The sequence below is a fragment of the Zingiber officinale genome, chromosome 6A (genome assembly GCF_018446385.1).
Source record: "Zingiber officinale cultivar Zhangliang chromosome 6A, Zo_v1.1, whole genome shotgun sequence".
NCBI lineage: Eukaryota > Viridiplantae > Streptophyta > Magnoliopsida > Zingiberales > Zingiberaceae > Zingiber > Zingiber officinale.
In genome coordinates, this window is record NC_055997.1 from 22,466,169 (window position 1) to 22,490,103 (window position 23,935).

Genomic DNA, 23,935 nt, shown 5'->3' on the forward strand with positions numbered 1-23,935 from the left:
CCGTTGAAAAATTTTAATTTTGGAGGAAAAATGACTGAAATTGAAAAATATTACAAATTACAGGACTAAGAACATAAATTAACTCATAACAAGATTAAAATTGAAAAAGATACAAGTTACAAAACTGAAAATGTAATTGTCTCTTTTCACTTTCTCGTTTGATTAGTAAGAATATGAATTAAAAAATTTTTATCCATACAATATAAAATAAAAATACTATTTTGTTTTTTTTGAATTTCTCCTCTTCCCCTTGTCCAACTCTCTTTCTCTATGCTTCTTTGTTAATTGAGATTAGGGAAGAGAAAATGTACCTGATGCTATCACACTAATCCAATTAGTGTTATTATGATCCTTATTTGATTAAGTTTAAATGTTGAGTCTATATTGTGGCCAATCTAAATAGAGAATTTTATTATTTTTAAGTAATAGTGGATTAGATATTTTTATCATTTTATTTTTTAATAACATTTACGTCTTAGTTTTTATTTATACGTATTTATAGTCATAATTTCTTAATTTCTTTTTTTTAGTCTCGTTGTTATATTTATTTTCTTAAAATTATATTAAATTTTATCATTATATATATATATATTTTCTTTATTTACTTTTTTGATTTACAGAGATGATGATAAATTAAGGATACTAATCTTTTTGCTGTCCTATTTTATTTGTTCCTTTTTATAAGGATTATTATTTTAGTTTTTCATTTGCTTAATTAGATTTTTTTTATCTTTCTTTAAACAATTCTGAATAAATTTGTTTTAGGTTAATTATCGGTCCAAGTCCGAATAAACAAGGATGAATGAATTATTTTTTAAAACAATGTCAAATACTTAAAAAAAATTATTTTAGGGCTCTACTAAACTTGAGCCATCGCATAATAGTTTTCAATTTAATCTAGGCGTATCTGAACCAAATCGGAGTTTAATCGGTTCGATTTGATAGATTTTGAATTACCGTGCCGTACTTCTCGCGATCTCCACTGTCGCGATTTTCGCCGCCATCACGCTCGTGCAGAGATGGAATCTAGGCGATTTTGAATTTAATCTAGGCGCGATTTGATAGATTTTGAATTGTTATGGCAATTTGTAATTTGATATCATCAACCGTTGTGATTGCTTGCAGAGATGGAATCCAGTTCCAAAGCTGAGGAAGATATCGGCTATAGCAGCATAACAACCAAGAAAGCCCAACTTCAATCTATGCTTTCAACTCTCCTGGATGATCCAATTCTGGCAGATGTTTCGAAGAAACCTACCCTTGTAGATGTTGACACCTTGATAAACTTGGAGCTAGGCAGTGCAATGAAGATAACTATAGTTAAGATGGACAATACCTCATTCGGTATGAAAATGACTTGCACTAAGATGGATATTAGTATTAAGGTACCTTAGAATTTGATTTGAATTCCATGTATGTAGATTTACCATTGAAGTAATTGAATCCCATCTAACTGTAGGCTATAGATACTCTACGATAATGTTACTGCAATGTTTAGGGATGGTTGAGGCTTGCAATATTGTACTAGTTGTAGAAGGATTATGTACTGAGTCATACCATAAAACTTCAAAAAAAAAAAATCAATAATGAGAGTTGAACATTTATTAAAAAAACATGTGTTTGTATGTGTACATGACAAATCATACATGATAGTTATTTAGCCAGACATTTTTTAAAATGGCTGCTTTCTCTGTTTTGAAGATGTTGCTGTGCTGAACTCTGCTACCGTTAAGGATTTGAAATTAGCAATCAAGAAGAAAATAAATGAGATGGAGCAAACAGCAATGGGTCATCGCCACATTTCATGGTATTCTTATGCTATCTCACTTGCTCATGCTCTTCTAAAGATTTCAGGGAAACATATAATATATTGTGAATATAACAATGCAATTATGTTTGAGCAGACTAGTTTGTGAACATTTGACCTTATTGCGCACTAAATTTAGTTGGAAACTACAATATATTTGTTTATTTCGAGTAATAATATAACTTATTAACCACTTTTTTATAGTTCTGAGTATGTCTCAAATTGTAAGAATGCTGTGGCTTCAATGTTCATTTGTGAAAATATAGCCCTTATGCACATAGAGCCCATGGGATTTGTTGTCTCATTGTTTTCTCATCTCTACTAGTATTCCTTTAGTTACTAGTATATATATATATATTTTATATCCTATGTTAGCTATTCATTTACTACAAGACAAATAGTTTTCATTAGACTTGTCATTAAAATATATAGAAGAGTAAGCTCTTAGTAATGAGACAAAGAAATGAAGAAAAAAAATCAATTATGATTTGCAAGTCAATCAATGCACTCAAGTGCCTGATATGATTCCTTATGAATGCTATCACTGTTGATGACCTTGTCATTGATTCGGTAACAAAAATTATCAGCATACTTAACCTAAAAAATAGCAAATGAAATAGGCTCTGAGGAACATTAATTGACACCTTTGATGATTTCTACCTAGTTAGTTATCTTGCCTAAAATACATCAACATTCAAACACCTTGCTGTTGCCATCATTCAGATTGTTTTTAAAAAAACCCAAGCTTGTTAGTAAAAATGAAACACCTAATCCTAATTTAGCAATTTAAGGAACAATATTAGTGATCTAAGGATCTTGTTGTGGCAAATTGTTGGCATTAACAACTAATTTCATTTTTGTCTTTGTTCTCTAATATCATATTTAAAGGTTGTTTTAGTTTTTTTTCTTCAATACAAATTATTTATTTTTCTTTAAACTTCTGAGGTTATTGGTTTAGTATCTTGAAAACAAATTGTTATTGACCATTTTGCAGACAATTTGATTTTAGAGACAAGACTATTGTAAATTTAAGAACATTAGAATTGCTCTTGATGTAACATTGAATAAGATCAAAATAGCTTTAAAGAAAATGAACTTAAGCAAAAGTACACGGCCAAATGATATTATGATTGAATATTGGATGAGTTTGAGAAATCAAGGTGTAAATTTGTTAACTATTAATTGAAATTTTAAGGCTTAAGAAGATGGTCAAGTTTTAGAGATATGTTTTATTACTATTTAAGAAATGAAGGTAATGTACAATATTGTTCTAAATATAAAAGTAGTAAATTGATCATTCACATTTCCGTATCATGTTACAATTGATATTGTTGGAATCGGAGCGCAGCGGAAGACATATTGTAACACCCACGAATTTTTATAAATACATGAGTATTATTCTCATTAAGAGCATGGAAATAAATAAAAATAATAAGAGAAAAAGAAGAGTAAGAAACAAAATAAAAATAAAAGGTAAGAGGTGGAGAGGCCAAGGATTGAACCTTGAACCTCCCACCAATAATGGGGAAAGATTAATGGCATGATCACCACTAGGATAGAGAGTAACATATGCATAGGAAGGAATAAAAATGTTAGTTAAAGGAGAGAAGAAAAAATAAAGCAAAGAGCAAGAGAAAACCAAATTGCTCACCTCTTCTCCCTCTTGGTTAAGAGAAGGAACAAGAAGAAGGCAAGTTGTCTTCCTCACCCTTCCCTCTACTCATTTTAGTGGGAATCAAGAGAGGAGTAATGGATGAATTAAGGAAAAGATTAATGAAGGCATAAATTCCTCTCATGATGAATAAATAGAAAAAATGAGAAGTAAATCTCTCATTTTCCTCATTCTTCCTCCTCCTTCCTCCTTTTCTTTTCTTCACCGAGACTAGGAGATCCTCCCACTCTTTGATCCGAGCACTAAGTCAAGTTCTTCTCCAAGGAAGCTAATTTCCAAGAAGAAATCTTCAAGTTCTAGCCCTCCCAAGCAAAGGAAATCAAAGGAGGCACAAGAAGAAGAACCTTCTTCCTTCCTTAACAACTAGAACACTTTCCTCCTTAAGAAAAACCACAAGCGAAAGGATGTAAGTTCCCCTCACCTGTGGTACAATAGCTATGTGATTGTTATGTAAAAATATTGCTTAAAAACCTAGGGTTGTTTCATGAGGGTTTCGGCCAAACAAAAAGAAAGAGTTTAAAGAACCTTGAAAACCAACTAAGATATGTTCATGATGTTGCTTATGTTATGTACCTTATGGTAGGAGGGTTAAACTAATATTTTCATGCTAGAATGTTTGGTTAGAACATAAATTTATGAACTTAGATTTTCGGCATAGAAGGAACAAAAGAACTAGAAGAGCTCTAAACTTAAACCAAGCATGTTCCCTTGTTCTTATGATGTGTACCTCATGATAAATGGTGTTGTTAATGTTTTTCCCCCGTGTATGTCAACTTAAACTTGATTCCATATTCATATACATTCGGCCATGATAGAGTTGAGGGCCTAGAAGGGCTTTAACCTAAAAATTTAAGCATGCTATGATTCTCATAAGACGAGATATGAAGCTAATATGACATGCCATGATCTTAGGTTAAGTTGAACAATATTTCTTATGTATATGATGATTCGGCCATTTTAACTTGAACCCTAGGAAAGTTTAAAGCAAGTCTAAGATACTTATGATCTACTTGATGAAGAGATATGAAATAAATTAATGTTCACATGTTGCTTGAAACTTGAATCCTTGTTCTTTAGCATTCGGCCACAATTATTTTTAAGACCTAGGATGCTTAAATTTCTAAACTAAGTGGTCCATGTTATTATTTTAAATGAATGCTAGGAAAGTTCTTATGGTCTTCATGCTAATATTCCACTAGAACTTAATTCCCATGCTTACAAGATTCGGCCACATTAGGTTAAAAGGCTTGAGAAGCTTGAAACTTAGACTAAAAGTACTTATGGTGATTCTCATGATATGTATTGATATGTTAGTATGAAGATCAACCTTTTCATGTTGCTTGTAACCTAGAAACATGTTGCTAGGGTTTCGGCCATGTTAGGGTTAAAGGCTTAGAGAACTTAGAACCTAAATCAAATATGCTCAAGTGGTTTCTTATGGAATATGATATGAAAATTATTAGGGTTGTTCATGCTTGTATGTTGTTAATAATCCCAAAAGGAGGCTTAATGAGTTTCGGCCAGGTTATGAAAAGGGACCTAGAAAGCTTGGAACCTATACCTAACATGCTTAAGATGCCTCTTATGTCATAAGAAATGATAGATGTTTAGGGTACACATGTTCTTTTGTTGCTTGATAACCTAAACCATCTCTACATGTTTCGGCCACCACTTGTTACTAGGGTTAGAAACCTAATTGTGTTCTTCCATGAACTTCACATGCAATGCTTTATGATATGTGGAGAGTATGACATGCTGTGATGTTCATTTATATATGTTAGGTCCTATCCATGACATGCTGTGTGCTTGATTTCATGATATGTTATGTGCTCATTTTCATGATATGCTGTGTGCTAAATTTCATAATATGCTATGTGCTTATTTTATGATATGCTGTGTACTTGATGTCATGATATGCTATGTGCTTATTTTCATGATATGCTGTGTGCTCAATCTCATGATATGCTATGTGCTCAAATTCATGATATGCTATGTGCCTAAACTCATGATATGCTATGTGCTCAAATTCATGATATGCTGTGTGCTTAAACTCATGATAGGTTGTATGCTTAATTATGCATGTGTTCATGATATGTTGTGTGCTCAAAATCATGATATGCTGTGTGCTCAAATATACATGCTTTAAGCTATGCCTAAAAGAGTTGCTTCCCTATAAGTGAGATCAAGAGCACTCTTCATGATATGAATATGACATGAGTGATATGGACTAAGTAAATATGACATGTTATTTTACTTTTAAGGCTTGTACCAAGGGTGGGCTCCATAAGCGCCCCGGGGTCGATGGACTAAGAAACGGGCCTCGTTAGGGATGGGCTCCTAAGTGCCCCTAGGTCGATGGACTAAGAAACGGGCCTAGTATATGCCTTGTAGGGTTCAAGACTTGCTACCTTGGACCTACTAGGACGCGCGCATTTATGTACGTGGTACAAGCCGGGATCCCCTCTTATGTTGAGATTATGTTTAAGTATCTATACTATACGTTTTAACAAGACATGATGCATGTTTTAAAAGTTCACCTTGCATATACTTTTTGAATATGCCATGATGAGTATGATGTTCATGTTATGATATGCCATGCTACCTTGTGTTTATGCCATGATTATGCCATGATATCTATGATTGTGCTCATGATATGTATGATGACCATGTATGATATGCTATGATACTTTATGCTTTGATATATGCTTTGTGATTGTTGACATGCTATACGGATTTTGTGAGTAGGAAAGGAAACTTACTGAGCCATGAGTGCTCACAGCTTACTTTCTTGTACCACAGATAAGGGCAAAGGTTGGATGAACTAGGGGGCAGCAGGAGGGGCTAGCAGGATGTGTGTGGTAGTGACTGGCTAAAGAAGAAAAGACCTGCTTTCATTAAATATGAATTGTGCTTGGTTGATATTTTTTTTATGATTGTAACTCCATGTCATTTTATCATGTTAATTCCTATATGTCTTGAAATAATGTAAAGTATGACATATGTATTCTATGTTTCAAAAATTTACAAGTAAGACTTCCGCTGTAATAAGTTAATAAGTTGTTAAGTAGGGTAAAGTAACCCCCGTGGCCTTAGCAGGAGAGGCAGGGCGTTACACATATAATGAATCATGGATCTTTCGTGGTACATATAGTTTTGCACAAAATTATATAAAACATACCTCGAGACCTCGATAGGTGTGAATAATATCACGGACAAATAAGACAGATAAGAGCCCCACGTGTGACTCCTCTAGCGGTATCCACGCGCACTAGATCACGAACTTGACACGATCCGTTAGGTGCTAGCCACTTGGATCGACAAAGTCTTGGAAGCACTACCGATCTCTTCTAGTGGAAGACGAAGTTGACGAAGGAGAAACGGAGAGAATGAAATCCTTACTTTGAATCTTTCCGAGGATGACTATTTATAGCTTCCAAGGAATACGAAGAGTTAAGCCTTCAATTAATTCATCATTTATGATCTTCATTAATAAGGAAGATGAAGAGTTATAGGCTCCATAAATTCTTCATTTATGACCTTCATTATGATAACTCTTCAAATTCTTCATTAATTATCATTATGATGACTCTTCGAATTCTCCATTAATCATCATGATTTTGACTATTCGAATTCTCTCTTCTTTGTATCAAATAAATCCATATTTGATCTTGATCTCGACTCGCTTCCGATACTCTTGTTCATGTCTACGTGCTATGCGTGCGACCCTCTAGGTTTTATACACGAAGGCAGTGTAAATCCATACACAGACTAAGGTAACCGTCTAGAAACAGTTTTTAGCCACCCAACGTGATAAAATTAATATCAGTCATAAACTGTAAACCACTATGAACCGATTACTGTGTAATTCAATCTCTTCATCTAAGCCTACATCCCAATTAATTCGATACATTATGCATCATTACCAAATTAATTGTTTTACTTGATTTCCAAGATTTAATAAACTCCTCTTGAATGATAAATCATTCCTCCCATGGCCATGGATTTTGAGTCACAAATATCTCTATCAAGTGGCCAGGATGTTAACTCCTAATCCAAGAGAGCGATGAATCCTCTATTGACTCAACACTATTCTCTCTACGTTTTGTCATACACCCAACTACCGTATTAATCACAATCCGATTAAAGACTGCTTTTAACGACGTCAAAGCACATAACTCCACGCATAGAATAAATGAAGGTCTCAAGTCAAAAGATTAGTTGCACTCGTTCATAAGAGAAATAACCAATGATGCTTAATATATGGTCTCCTCTTGAGCGGGTCGTGTCCAGTGTACCTCTAAACTTAAGGCACCCCTAAGTACAACTTGGATATCCATCCCTCCGGTCTATCTCGACCTAGTCATACTCAGCGTTGATCTAGATATCCATGTCCCCTCTAGATATCTATTCGATGAAGGATTGTTTTTAGATTAATATACCCATTAATCTGTGGGACTTTATCATTAATCATATACGTACAGAAAAGTAAATAATTAATGATAAATTCTTGCCTTTATTAAATAATTATCCATAAAATACATAAGGAGTGTCTTGGCACATAAGTGCACACACTAACAATCTCCCACTTGCATTATTGCCAAACACTACGGACTCTCAGTCCTAGGCTCCTCACATGGGTCTCATGTTTCTGTAGAGGTAAGGCCTTTGTGAGTGGGTCTGCGATATTCTCGCTGGTATCTACTCTGCTAATCAACACATCACCCCTATGAATAATCTCCCTAAGGAGGTGATACTTCCTTAGTACATGCTTGGATCGTTGGTGAGACCTTGGCTCCTTTGCCTGTGCTATGGCCGCATTATTGTCATAGTATAGGACAACTGGATCAACAATGCTAGGAACCACTTCAAGCTCCGCTATGAAGTTCTTGATCCACACAGCTTCCTTTGCTGTCTCTGAAGCTGCTATATACTCGGACTCACCTGTTGAATCTGCAACTGTCTCCTGCTTGGAACTCCTCCAGCAAACAGCTGCTCCATTCAGACAAAACACATATCCTTGTTGCGACTTCAGATCATCCCGATCTGTTTGAAAACTTGCGTCAGTATATCCTCTGACGACTAATTCCTCGTCTCCTCCAAAAATTAAGAACATGTTCTTTGTTCTTCTAAGATACTTGAGGATAATCTTTACCGCAGTCTAATGACTCTCTCCAGGATCTGACTGATATCTACTCGTCATGCTTAATGCATACGAGACATCTGGTCGAGTGCATATCATAGCATACATTATGGACCCTATAGCCGAAGCATAAGGTATCTTGTCCATTCTACTTCTTTCCTCATGTGTTCCTGGACACATAGCTTTGGAAAGATGCACACCATGTGACACTGGTAAATATCCTCTTTTGGAGTCCTGCATACCAAATCTATTCAACATTTTATCAATGTATACACCTTGACTCAACCCTAGTAACCTACTTTGTCTATCTCGGTATATTCTAATACCTAAGACATAGGTTGCATCTCCAAGATCTTTCATTGAGAAACACTCTCCCAACCAAGTCTTGGTAGATTCTAGGCTAGGGATGTCATTGCCTATAAGAAGTATGTCATCAACATACAACACTAGGAACGTAATCTTGCTCCCACTAACCTTCTTGTAAACGCAAGGTTCTTCTGGATTCTTGACAAAAGAAAAATCTTTAATGGCTTCGTCAAATCGCAGATTCCAACTCCGAGATGCTTGCTTTAGTCCATAAATGGACTTCTTGAGCTTACATACTTTATTGGCGTTCTCGGATTTTATAAAATCGGGAGGTTGTACCATATATACTTCCTCCTGTAACCTTCCATTTAGGAAAGCAGTTTTAACATCCATTTGCCAAATCTCGTAGTCCTTGTAAGCTGCTATAGCTAGCAAAATTCTAATGGACTTAAGCATTGCAACGGGCGAAAATGTTTCATCATAGTCAATTCCATGACGTTGATTGAAACCCTTTGCCACAAGCCTAGCTTTATAGGTACTTATGTTCCCATCTATGTCAATCTTTTTCTTGAAGATCCATTTGCACCTTATGGGTTTTTCCCCAACTGGCACATCAACCAACTCCCAAACTTGGTTGGTGCACATGGAGTCCATTTTAGATTTCATGGCTTCCAGCCATTTCTCAAAATCATTTGAAGCAACTGCTTCCTCGTAAGTCAACGGTTCATCATCTTCGATGAGTAGCACTTCCTCATCTTGGGTTACCAGCCAACCATATCTGTTTGGATCTGGGTGTATTCTTGTAGACTTACGTTGATCTCGTGTTTCTTGAGCAGTCCCGGATGAAGGAGACACTTGTGCTTGTGGCATTGTCTCATTGTCCAACTGTTCATCTTCCAACCTGTTTGTAGAGTCTATAATTTCTTCAAGACTTACTTTACTCCCACTATTTTCTTTAGAAATAAATTCCTTTTCTAAGAAAGTAGCATATCGAGCAACAATAACTTTGTGCTCACTTGGGAGATAAAAATAATATCCCATTGTAGCTTTGGGATAACCTACAAACGTACATTTTATGGATCTTGCTGCAAGCTTATTAGAATTTTCATTCTTCACGTAAGCATCACAACCCCATATCTTAAGATAAGATAAATTTAGTTTCTTTCCAAACCATAATTCATAAGGAGTCTTATCTACTGTCTTGGTTGGAACTCGGTTAAATGTGTATGCTGCTGTTTCTAAGGCATAGCCCCCAAATGACATTGGAAGACTTGCATGACTCATCATTGATCTAACCATATCCATGAGTGTGCGATTTCTCCTTTCCGAAACACCATTCCACTCCGGTGTTCTAGGAGGTGTAAGTTGGGAAATTATCCCACACTCTTTTAGGTAATCAATGAACTCTTGACTTAGATACTCGCCACCTCGATCACTCCGAAGGGCCTTAATCTTCTTGCCACGTTGATTTTCTACTTCATTCTTGAACTCTTTAAACTTATCTAGAGTTTCAGACTTATGTCTCATTAAGTAGACATATCCATATCTACTTAAATCGTCAGTAAAAGTCACGAAGTAGGTATACGCTCCTCTAGCCTGAACTTGCAATGGCCCACAAACATCACTATGTATGAGTTCTAGTGGTTCCTTTGCCCGTTCACCTATCTTGGTGAAAGGCTTCTTGGTCATTTTTCCTTGTAAACATGCTTCGCATGTATCTATGGGCTCTAATTCAAAAGAGTCCAAATACCCATTATTGAGTAATCTAGCGATGCGTTTCTAGGTTATATGACCAAGTCTACAGTGCCAGAGATATGTTAAGTTTGAGTCATGTAATTTCTGTTTCTTACTTTCAATACAATAGATCGGTTCATCTAAGTTAAGAACATAAAGACCATTATTCAATGAACCATTCCCATAGAATACATTATTCAAATAAAAGGAACATAACTTGTCCTTGAATTGAAATACAAATCCTTTGGTGTCTAAACTTGACATCGAAATGATATTTTTTGAGAAACTAGGAACAAAATAACAGTTTTCGAAATTCAAAACAAGTCCGCTAGGCAAATTTATTGAATAGGTTCCTACAGCTAACGCAGTAACTCTCGCTCCATTAGCTACTCGTAGGTCCATTTCGCCCTTGGACAACCGTTTGTAGTCACTTAGACCCTGCATGTTCGCACAAATGTGAGAACTACTTCTAGAATCTATGACCCATGATGAAGAAACAGAAAGATTGCACTCTATCATAAAGATACCTGAAGCATCCGCTCCACTGGCATTCTTCTTCATGAAAATATAGCAGTTTTTCTTCCAGTGACCTTTCTTGCCACAATGAAAGCACATGGCCTCCTTCTCATCAGATTGGGGTACCTGCATCCCTTTCTTAAGCTTCTTTTGAGCTTGATATTTAGGATTCTTCACTGCATTAGCCTTAGGATTAAACTTCCCGGTGCCAGGGTGTTTGTTGGTCTTTCTGACCATCATTGCATGCAGTGAAGGATTTACCTTCATATCCTTCTCAGCGGTTTTCAACATTACCATCAGATCAGTCAAACTCTTGTCCATGCTATTCATGTTGAAGTTCAACACAAACTGAGAAAATGATGGAGGTAGTGACGACAAGATTAGGTCAACAGCCAAGTCTTGGTCCAACTTGGAACCTAAGCTCTCGAGCCTCTCTATGTACCCGATCATCTTGAGTACATGAGACCCAACTTGGTTTCCTTCCTCCAGCATGGTACGAAATAGTGCTCAAGAGGTTTCATACCTCTCTACTCTCGCACTCTCTTGGAAGAGCTTACGTAAGTGATGATCAATCTCCCTAGCACTCATGTTCTCATGCTGTCTCTGCAACTCGGGAGACATAGAAGACAGCATAATACATTGCACATCCAGTGCATCTTCCATATACTGTGAATAATATGACTGATCTTCCTCTGAAGCATCGGGTGTAGGCTCTTTCAGTGGTTCATCTTCAAGCACATAAATTTTTCTCTCATGTCTTAAGACGATTTTTAGTTTCCTATACCAATCTAGGTAGTTGGAACCGAGGAGGATATTCTCTTTCTCGAGAATGCTTCGCAGCGATAAGGTACTTGTGTTTACCATCTAAAATTTAAAGTAGAGTTTTAGTATTTGTGGAATTATTTAATAAAGGTCTTTTATAACTCCTATTATTTTATTCAAGTCCAACAACCCTCACTGTCAGAATCGGGAATTAGTTGGTAATAATTCCTAATAGGACCGAAACCCTGAATCATATAGAATGCACACAGCTGAGCTGTACCTACATGCTACATTCATCAAGTAGGCCTTAACTTGCCAATCACAAATCTATGTGACTTTCGGTATATTCTTGTCGAGCCTTATATTCTCAACTCTCGCCCCTCAAATCAGTTAACCTTAGCTGAGCTAAACAAGTCAACGAATTTGAGTTAAGTCGACCCACTAATAATTATGATAAATTATAGATGTTTTGACACAAGCCCAAAGCTGAGCTGTACCGACTTATGTAAAAACTCTAACTATCATCATAGTTATTAGTGGAGGGCATTTAACAAATCTTGACTTTAATATATTTAAGGGATTTTTTGTAATTGTTAAAATGTCTCACCATAATTAACTACTTGTGCATTTGCACAATCTCATTACGGGATTTATCTCCATTATTCCTTATAGTCTTTTAAGACAAATAGGTCTCGGAGATTTTTAACATGTTAATCTACTTATGCCACAAGGAATTTATATCTAAATTACAACATGTATTACTTCACATGTTATTAGATAAAATTAATTTCTATCATGAAATGCTTCGGCATATAACTTGAAATAAAGAAATTAAGATTTCTTTGAAATCTCTCGAAACACTGATTCCTCAAATAAATTTTGAAGAATCTGGTTCGTACTATATGATCCAACCACGAATGGCTCTGATACCACTGTTGGGTTCGGAGCGCAGCGGAAGACATATATTGAATCATGGATCTTTCGTGGTACATATAGTTTTGCACAAAATTATATAAAACATACCTCGAGACCTCGATAGGTGTGAATAATATCACGGACAAATAAGACAGATAAGAGCCCCACGTGTGACTCCTCTAGCGGTATCCACGTGCACTAGATCATGAACTTGACACGATCTGTTAGGTGCTAGCCACTTGGATCGACAAAGTCATGGAAGCACTACCGATCTCTTCTAGTGGAAGACGAAGTTGACGAAGGAGAAACGGAGAGAATGAAATCCTTACTTTGAATCTTTCCGAGGATGGCTATTTATAGCTTCCAAGGAATACGAAGAGTTAAGCCTTCAATTAATTCATCATTTATGATCTTCATTAATAAGGAAGATGAAGAGTTATAGGCTCCATAAATTCTTCATTTATGACCTTCATTATGATAACTCTTCAAATTCTTCATTAATTATCATTATGATGACTCTTCGAATTCTCCATTAATCATTATGATTTTGGCTATTCGAATTCTCTCTTCTTTGTATCAAATAAATCTATATTTGATCTTGATCTCGACTCGCTTCCGATACTCTTGTTCATGTCTACGTGCTATGCGTGCGACCCTCTAGGTTTTATACACGAAGGCAGTGTAAATCCATACACAGACTAAGGTAACCGTCTAGCAATAGTTTTTAGCCACCCAACGTGATAAAATTAATATCAGTCATAAACTGTAAACCACTATGAACCGATTACTGTGTAATTCAATCTCTTCATCTAAGCCTACATCCCAATTAATTCGATACAATATGCATCGTTACCAAATTAATTGTTTTACTTGATTTCCAAGATATAATAGACTCCTCTTGAATGATAAATCATTCCTCCCATGGCCATGGATTTTGAGTCACAAATATCTCTATCAAGCGGCCAGGATGTTAACTCCTAATCCAAGAGAGCGATGAATCCTCTATTGACTCAACACTATTCTCTCTACGTTTTGTCATACACCCAACTACCGTATTAATCACAATCCGATTAAAGACTGCTTTTAACGACGTCAAAGCACATAACTCCACGCATAGAATAAATGAAGGTCTCAAGTCAAAAGATTAGTTATACTCGTTCATAAGAGGAATAACCAATGATGATTAATATGTGGTCTCCTCTTGAGCGGGTCGTGTCCAGTGTACCTCTAAACTCAAGGTACCCCCAAGTACAACTTGGATATCCATCCCTCCGGTCTATCTCGACCTAGTCATACTCAGCGTTGATCTAGATATCCATGTCCCCTCTAGATATCTATCCGATCAAGGACTGTTTTTAGATTAATATACCCATTAATCTGTGAGACTTTATCATTAATCATATACATACAGAAAAGTAAATAATTAATGATAAATTCTTACCTTTATTAAATAATTATCCATAAAATACCTAAGAAGTGTCTTGACACATAAGTGCACACACTAACAGATATAATTTAACATAGAGCTTAATAGAGTGATTAAACTATAGTTAACCTTAAATAGTTGGAACAAATACCACGATGATATATCCAGTCCTTTTTAAGTTGTCAAAATTGCATAAGCACGGGAAGTTTGCGAGTGCATATTGACAAGCTGTCTGTATAAGCTTCAGAACTGGCTCATTTGTTGTGGCAGGAGGCATGTCTGGGCTAACTTTTGTCTTTCTCATCAAAATGAAAAGCTGGTTGATGACAATTCTGTGCTGAGTGAATATGGCGTAAGCAATAATTCCAAGGTAAACTACTTTTAAACCTTCTATTTATATACTAGTTTTCTTTGTCATTTCTGGACAGATAATTGTGAAATAGCCTCTACTTAATGAGCCAAACTATTATTGTTGTTTCTTTCGTCCATGCTTACTACATCCGTGAGTTATGCTACCTGCAGCATAGGAAAGAAATTTCCACTATATTTTCTGTCCACATCCTTTCTCTGAGAAAGACTCATATCTGTAGGATCAAAAAGCGCTAGAGGGGGAGATGAATAGTACTCATAGCTTTCATTTTTTTTTCGAAAAACTATGAGTAAAATGCAGTGGAAATAAGACAACAATGCACAATAACACCAAGGGTTTTACTTAGTTCGGAGCCTGTGGTGACTCCTACTCCAAGGCCCACGCTTGTTAAGCGTTTACTTTGGGCAATCACTATAAGCTCGGAAATATACAATTTTGATTTACAATATAGAGCAAAATAGAAATTATACCGACAATGAAAAACAGAGAATTTGAAGCTTCTGGTTGTCGGGATCGAGTTATGGCTTAGTCGGATCGATCTTTGAGCAGCACACAGAAGAAGGATCGCAGTTTCGAGTAATGTCCTGGCTGCTACTCGAACTGTGCTTAAGTATCCTGTGGAGGGTGCCTCCAACACCATGGAGGGCACCCTCAACCCCGTCGGATCCGTAGCGATGATAAGCTTTTGACTTTTCGCCGTTTATCCACCTGAGTGCGCCTCCAACCGCATGGAGGGCGCCATCCACCTGCGTCCAGGGCACCTCCAAGCTCCATGGAGGCGCCCTCGCACCTTTGCTGCGGAGCTGTCGACAAGGGTGCCCGAGGCGCCTCCAAGCTCCATGGAGGGCACCTCGGGTACTGTTCATCCGAGGCAAACATGTCTGATTCGCTTCTTATAAAATATGTTAGTATAAGAAATCAACCATACCCTGTAAAACAAAGTTAGCACAATATAGACATGATAAATAAAATATTTGGCAGTCTTCAACCTATCCGATTCTGACTTCAGATTTTTTCGTCCGGAAATTCTAGGTTGAACCGACACCTACTCTTCCTTCACCGGGGAACACGTCCTCACCTACTCCACTCAATAGAGTTTACCTATTGCCAGACCGGTTCTCCAGACCGACTGGACTTTTGCTCAGCGCCCAAGGCTCTAGGACTTTCTGCTGGACGTCCACTTCACAATACGTCCAGTCTTCCACCTGGTTCGCGACATCACGACTTGTTGGGACAGATGCACACGCTAGAGGAGGGATGAATAGCGTTTTGTCGCGCTTGCGTTGCCTTGCTTTGTCTTGATATGTAGCGGAAAATAAAAGCAAAAACACTTACAATGCTAACAATAGGATTTCCTTAGTATCCACCTCTAGATGAGGTGACTAATTCAAGGATCCACACACGACGCCTATCTCCACTATGAAAAGCACTCCTTCTCGATCACAGCCGGAGGCGGAGAAGTCTCGTATAAACCCACACAACAAATACAACACTCACACAAGAAGAAATACAAAAATACAACTGAAATACACTTTTTCTTGCTTGCTCTTGCTTGTTGTTGCCTCTTAAACCTTGAGAGAATACTCCCAAGAGCCTTCAAGAACTGGCATGGATGCTGGAGGAAACTCGCGTGAAGAATCACTGAAGCTCGCAGAGAAGAACCAAAAGTTTTATCGAGAAAATGCTCCGCCCAGGCTTTAAACAGTGGCTCCAATCATTTGAAATCTACCCCAATCGATTGCCACGTCATCCCCAAGCCATCGCAGTCGTCCATCACCTGAAACCTATGCAATGGTCGAATCCCAATCGATCGACCAATCGATTGGGACAGTCTAAATCGATCGGTGGATCGATTCAGACGCTCTCTGTGTTTTCGCGATCGCGCGAGAACTCCCAGCTCCAATCGATCGACCGATCGATTAGAGATTCCCAATCGATTGCCCGATCGATTGGGAAGGCCTCTGTACTCGCGACTTATGCTATCAATAGATCGATCAATCGATTGGGTCATTCCTTCCTTCGCAGCACACTCCAATCGTTCGGTTGATCGATTGGACCCTGGTTCAATCGATCGCCCGATCGATTGACCAGCCTGGACTTGACTCAATCTCAAGTCCAAAGTCTCCAACCCAACTCTCGATCAACCGTGACCTATTGGGTCTCCATGCCTAGCATTTGACCACACCCGACCAACCTCGAACTAGCCTTCTAGTCTCCTCCTTCAGCCTTGCGTCCCTCAGATATCTCCCTATCCTTCACGCTTTGCCTTCAGGAGCTTCCTTCGGACTCATCCTAGTTGTCTAGTTCTCCTTGCCAAGTCACACTAGGACTTACCTTGCCAAGATCACATGCTTAGACTTACAACCTTTGCCAAGATCATACTTGGACTTTCCACTTGTCTAGCTCCTCATCAGGACTTTCTCCTTTGCCAAGATCACACTTGGACTTTCCAATTGCCTGGCTCCTTACCAGGACTTTTTCCTTTGCAAGATCACACTTGGACTTTCCCAGTTGCCTGGCTCATCACCAGGACTTTCTCCTACCTAACTCCACTCACTAGGACTTTCTCAGTCAAGTCTCCTGTCAACCCTGACCTACTTGACTTGTCTTCTCATTAACCTGATCAACCCTTTGACCATCTTCACAGCCAGACGATTGCACCAGCAATCTCCATATATTGTCAAATATCAAAACTCAACTATCACGACTCAAGCTTGACCCAACTCAAGCTTAGTCAAACTGGTCAAACTTGACCTAGGGAAATTGCCCCAACAATCTCCCCCTTTTTGATGTTTGACAATACCTCTAAGTTAGGCTAAATCCCATAGCCTTAACTCTTTTCTTTATACTAAGGCTAAATCTCATAGTCTTAACCTCTTCTTCATAACAAGGCTAAATCTCATAGCCTTAACTTCTTCTTTGTGAATGAGAGTTTCCTTCATTCTCTCCCTTTTCTAGGGAGCAAACTCCCCCTAGTTGGGATGAAGGCCTAACTTAACCCTCCATTCTCCCCCTTTGTCACACATCAAAACTAAGGAAACAAACTCTTCTCCATAAGAGTTAATTCCACGTTGTTTACAACCTAACTCGTTGTTAACAACCCCACAATGAAGAGCACATATACTTCACAATGCTCATCCTAGAGCATTCATTATCCTCACAATGAAGATACCCAATCTTCCAATGTTTCCCAATGCTCGACCCTGAGCATTATTCAACACGAAGGATTAACCACCTTTGATAGTCTTTGAAAAGATTTTTTATGTTTTCAAAAAAGTAACTCCCCCTAAAAACATGGTCAAATTTCTATCATTGCACCAACAATGACTTAGAGTTTCTAAACACTTAGGAAAACCAAAACTTGAAGTTTTGAGGTTTAAAAATTCAATAATGAAACTAAACCTCAACCTAAACTTCACCTAAGTCTACCTTAACCAATCCATGCGTGTTTTCATCATGAAACCTCCCCCAAAGTGTATACAAATGTATTCCAAAGGATTAGAAATGGTTAATGACCCTTGAAAATCAAAACTTGAAGTTTTAAGGTTCCAAAATTCGGAATTGAAACTAAACCTTATCCTAAACTTCACTTTGGTTTATCTCAACCAATCCATACTTGTTTTTATCATGAAAACTCCACCTAAATGTATACACTGTTGGATCGAAAGCGCTAGAGGGGGGGTGAATAGCGCTCGTGGCTTTCACTCGTTTCGGATTTTTTGAATTCGGAAATTGTTCGTAACTCATTCGAAGAACTAACAGAGTCAATGCAGTGGAAAGATAAAAAGACAAGCACACAGAGACAGGCTATTTACTTGGTTCGGAGCCTGTGGCGACTCCTACTCCAAGTCCCACGCTCTTTGAGCATTTACGGCGGGCAACACTTATAATATCGAAAATCAGTTACAATTTAAGTATAAGAAAAAGCAATAAATTACTTGATTCCAACAACAAGAGATGAAAAAGTGGAGCTCCGGGTCGTCGAAAGGTTGTCACAGCACTTCGGGATCGCGTCATGAGCAGCTTGTCGCAGAAAGGAAGCTTAGAATGTGTTCTTTTTGAAGCTCCCCCTGACCCTCCTTTTATAAGAGGTTTCGGGCGCTTGGATCCCTTCCGGGCGCCTGGAGTGTGACGTGGTCGACCAACCAGAATGCTCCACGTGGCGAAGTCGCGTCAGGGATAGAATTTTGCCTCCGGGCACCCGAATCCATTCCGGGCGCCCGGACCACCTTTTTCCAGGAGCTCCTTCTCCTGCAAGAAAAAGTTAGTCCGATCAAATATATATCCTGCAAGAAAATTTAATTAAATTTTCCTTATTAACTAATGGCAAGGAAAAATAAGGAAGTTTTAATTATAATTAAATTTTCTTATTTGCCATGACCAATGATATAAAAGAAGGGGTAGGGTTGCCTTCATGGTACACGACTCTCTCTTATTCCTCTTCTCCCTTCCTTGGTGGTGGCTGACCCTATTTGTTTTCCCTCTTCCTTTTCTTTCTTCTTCATTGGCCGAACCTCTTTATCTCTTGGAGCATAAGAAGGTGGCCGGATCTTGCTTGGAGAAGAAGGAGAGAAATGAAGCATCCCTTGGAGCTTGGTTGGTGGCCGAAACTTGCAAGGAGTAGGAGTCTTGGTGGTTCTCGTCTTGATAGATCGTTGCTCACACAACGTCCGAGATAAGAAGAGGAATACGATAGAAGATCAAGGGGTTGTTACTTATAAAGAAAGGTATAATTAGTAATTTTATTTAGCATCATACTAGTTTTCTTTGTATGAATACCAAATACAAGAGGCATGTGATTCTAGGTTTCGAATTTATGTTTCGATATGTGTTTCTTTTCTTTTTCGATCTTGTAATGCGATTGTTCTTAGTGGTTAACCTATGGTTACTGTAGGAAGATTAAATATTAAATTTCTTTAAAAAGTTTTATCTAGTCGGTGGTGGATGATCTCATACCCAAGAAGGCCTAGTGCCTCACCATGCAGTACTGGAAGATAATTTTAGAAATAAATATTTAATCGACTTTGTAAGATGGGTGGACTTGGATCAAAAGTGTTAAGTTTCGTAGGCGATCCAAATCTAAACCTATAAGAACAAATAAGTTAAACTTAGAATCAATAGTGTTAAGTTCCGCTTGTGATTCAAGTTTAACTTCTAAAGAACACATGATAGCTAGGAAAGGTTCAGACTTTGTACAAAATTTTTGTACAGAGGAACCATTAGGTATTCCGAGTAGCAACCAATACTGTCTGACCCTCTTTTTTAACAACTGAACTTCCTCCCGGTCAACCGGTGTGGCCCCCGATCGGAGGAACTCAATCAGCGGGGTCCTCCAATCACTTGGTAAGCTCATTCCAATCACCCTGTCGATATGTGCTACCAGTAAAACCTGCTCGACCGGCTTGTCCAAGATGACCAGAGATAAAGAACTCACTAATTTGACTAGCTCATCCGCATACTAGTTGTCCGATCGGGGGATCTTATGTTTAATTACTTCCTGGAAACTTGCCTTGAATTTATCGAAAGCCTCAACATACAACTTAAGCTGGGGCGTTATTTATTTTGAACACCCTTGATAGTTGCTAAGCCGCCAGCTGAGAATCCGAGTGGATGGGAACTCTATTAGCTCCTACATGCTGGGCTTCTTGTAGGCCGACTATAAAGGGCTTATATTCTGCCTCATTATTTGTGGCTCAATAGTCCAGTCGCACATATAGTTGTATTCTATCTGTTAGGACCCTTGGCGGCCGGCTAGAGGGGGCGAATATGTAGGACCGTTAGATTCGATAGAGGGGGGGGGTGAATATCGATTCGAAAAACAAGAGTATAGGAGCAGCGGAAAAGTAAAATAGACACAGTTGTTTTACTTCGTTCAGAGCCTGTGACGACTCCTACTCGAAGGCCCGTGGTCCTTGACCACTTTCGTTGGGCAATCACTAGCAATTCGAAATAATGATTACAAAAGAATCGTACAGTGAATGCTAATGAAAACTAAAAACAAAATACCGACAAGGAGGGAAAAGAATGAAGCGTAGTGTCGGAGCTTTGTTGGCGTCACACTGAACGTTGAGCAGCAAGACCAGCAGCAGAAGAATTCTCAGCTTGATTGTGTTTGAAGCTCCTGCCTGGGGCTTCTTTTATATGCTGTTCCGGGCGCCTGGATTCCTTCCGGGCGCCTGGAATGTGACGTAGCTGCACAAACCGTGATGCTCCACGTGGCGACGACTCGGCTGGATATAATTTGCATTCCGGGCGCCCGGACCACCTTGTTCCAGAAATCTCCTTTTTCCTGCAAAACAAAGTTAGTCCGAGGCAATATATATCCTGCAAAACAGATTATTAGCACATTTGTAATAGTATGAATTAGCATAAGTTAGTATGACTTAGATTCCGTCTTTCCGAGACCGGAATCTAGTCACGATCTCGACTTAGACATCCGAAATGGATCTAAGCCGGATCGACGCCTAATGTCCCCTTCCCGGGAACACGTCCTCACAGTCACTCCCCTCCAGTGACTTACCTCACTTACCTGCCAGACGTCCGGTCAGCCCGTCGACCCGTCTGGACTTCTCGCCAAGCGTCCGGTCAGCCCGTCGACCCGCTTGGACTTCTCGCCAGCTATCCGGTCAGCCCGTCGACCTAGCTGGACTTCTCGCCAAGCGTCTGATCAGCCCGTCGACCCGCTTGGACTTCTCGCCAGCTATCCGGTCAGCCCGTCGACCTAGCTGGACTTCGCGCCAGACATCCGGTCAGCCCGTCGACCTGTCTGGACTTTTCCTGCACACTTGATCAAAGTGTCAGACAACAACACAACTAACTTAACCTATTTGTCATTCATCAAAACCTGGGTTAGACCGTTAGTGCTACCCGCACCAACAATCTCCCCCTTTTTGATGGAATGACAACCTGGTTAAGTTAGTGAAAACATATGCAAGAAACAACATGCATTTATGTGGTTTTAAAGTTTGTTAGTTTGTATTTTCAAATTGGTTTAGCTAACTTAACCACCTAACCCTCCTCCCCCTTTGGCATTCATCAAAAAAATGAGCAAAGGTAAACAATCATAGTGAAGAGTTACTGTAACAGGTAATCAAATTTTGAAAGATATCTAGGTTTGGTTCAAAATTTGAAAAAGTGCAATTTTTTGACACCAAGTTAAAAAATAGTCAAGTTGACTTGGTGGAGACAAGTAGTTTTGAAAAGTATAAATTTAATGTTAATCAAGTTTAACTCTCAAGCGTGTGGAAATTTTCAAAATAGGTTTTTCAAATTTTTATCTACTTTTCAAAAAGGTAAGTTTTTCAATTTTGATTTTTCAAACCAAAAAAAATTAAGTAATTTTTCAAGAAAAACTTTTGTCAAACATTAATTTTTAAGGCTAATTTGATAAGAACTAAATTTTAAAATAGTTAACTTTTCAAATCAGGTTTGAAAATCAGGTGGGATTAAACTTTCACATTTTTCAAATTTTTAGTTAAATTTAACTTTTTGTAAATCAATGTTCAAACATATGTTAGGTTTTAAAAAGCATTTTTCAAACACACAAAATTTGAGTTAATTCTCCCCCTGAATTTGATACTTAACTCTAACCAGCTGTCTAACCAATTAGGTACTAACTAACTATCAGAAGATAGTAGCTTTCACTTGGTTAGTCAAATTAAGTTAATTATAACCAGTCAGTGTTTGACTTGACTGATGAACTTTAATCTGATTAATATCTGAATTGTATTTAATGTCCAGACTTATGCTGATGCACTGAAATAAGCATCTTAAGTCCAGACAGTTGGCCTATGCATCTCACCCCTTTCTATGTTTGTCAAACACAAGCAAGGTAAACCTAAGGTGTTGGTGAGATGCTAAAAAACTAGTCTTATGGGTACATGCTCTCTAAGGATTCAAAACTAGTCTAAGGCCAAAACTATTTTTGAAAGTCTAAAAATGGAAAGTTTCAAAACAAACAAGTTTATCCTATAAGTTGGTAAAATCATTTTTGAAAGTATTTTTAAAAGATCCTAGCCTATTAAGATAGAACATATTCAATGTAAGTTTGAAATGCCACTAGATAAATCCAAAATATTTTACAAGTAGTGTAGCTACAGAAGTAGGTCATCACTAAGGCTACTGAGATGATGAAGGGGGTGGTCCAGATCCCAAGGATCGAAGAAGTGCCATCAGCTCAGTGTGTCGGGTGACTCCGGCAGCTCGTAACTCGGCAACCTCTCACCGCATGTCCCGATGAAAATCAGAGTTCTCCTGCTGGAGACTCGCCATTGCTCTCTCTAGTCCGGTCATACGGTCGGCTAGAGTGCGGGGAGCGTGTCGTGGTGCTCGAGCTGGGGGTGGTGGTGGAGCCGGTGCGGCTTCCTCTGGAAATAGTGCGAGCATGAACTCGTCCACCTGTGCGTCTGGATCGGGCTGGTGCTGTGCCCCCCTCCGCCAAGACATAGTCCCGTCATCTCTATCTATATGGATGCCGGCTAGGGAAAAGTTCCGAGCGGCTATAACATCGAACTCGGTCATATGGGCAACGTCTCCCCTAGTGACATCAATGTGCAACGAGGACATATAGGCTGTCAGAATGTGACCAAATGGTGTATGGACTCGTCTGTCAGTCACAAATCCAGCTGAATAGATGATGGTGGAGAAGATATGTAGGCTGATGTCAATGTCTAACCTATGAATCAGGGCATAAAGTAAGAACGAATGGAATGGGCGCATCACAGCGATGTCCCGAGTAGTCAGTGGTAAAAGGCAAAGGACTACAACCCAATAAAGAGCGTAGTCCTGGACTCGAAGTTCTACTGACCTAAACTGTGTCACCGTGGGATCTCTCTCTCCCCCGAAAAAATACGAATAAATCGTATCGAGAGTAATATGTGAGTAGGGATCTTCGAATGGTAGATCCCTCGGAGGATAGCACAAAAATGAGCAAGTAGATGGACGCAACTCTAAAAACTCTCGGATAGTCGTAGGGGAAAATACGATATCAGTGCCTGCTGCCCTAGTGGTATAGGTGAGATCGTCTATTTTTACTAGGTTATTGCAAAATTCGGCACACAGACTTATGTTTATTGGACTGGTACATTCGACAAGGTTCCTTAAGTTATAGTGGCCTATAACCTCTAAAGCAGAGGGACATAACCTTAGAAAGAATGATCTATCTATGCAGGTAGTCCTAATGGTCTTATAAATGGTGGACTCAAACTTAATCCTAAGTTCGCCTGTGGGAAACCTAGGGTCTGTACTAGCATTGGAGGGTCCAGCACCAGTATTTGTTCGTTTCTTAC

At 38.6% G+C, this 23,935-nt stretch overlaps 1 protein-coding gene across 1 annotated transcript; it reads left to right on the plus strand.

The window, feature by feature from the left end:
* The first annotated feature begins 1,070 nt into the window (after positions 1-1,070).
* Positions 1,071-14,678, plus strand: LOC121993790 (U11/U12 small nuclear ribonucleoprotein 25 kDa protein-like). The gene is made up of 3 exons (XM_042548100.1): positions 1,071-1,344; positions 1,702-1,807; positions 14,549-14,678. Exons 1-3 carry the CDS (start codon positions 1,128-1,130, stop codon positions 14,661-14,663), a joined length of 438 nt encoding a protein of 145 aa, XP_042404034.1. The 5' UTR covers positions 1,071-1,127; the 3' UTR covers positions 14,664-14,678.
* The last annotated feature ends 9,257 nt before the right edge of the window (positions 14,679-23,935 follow it).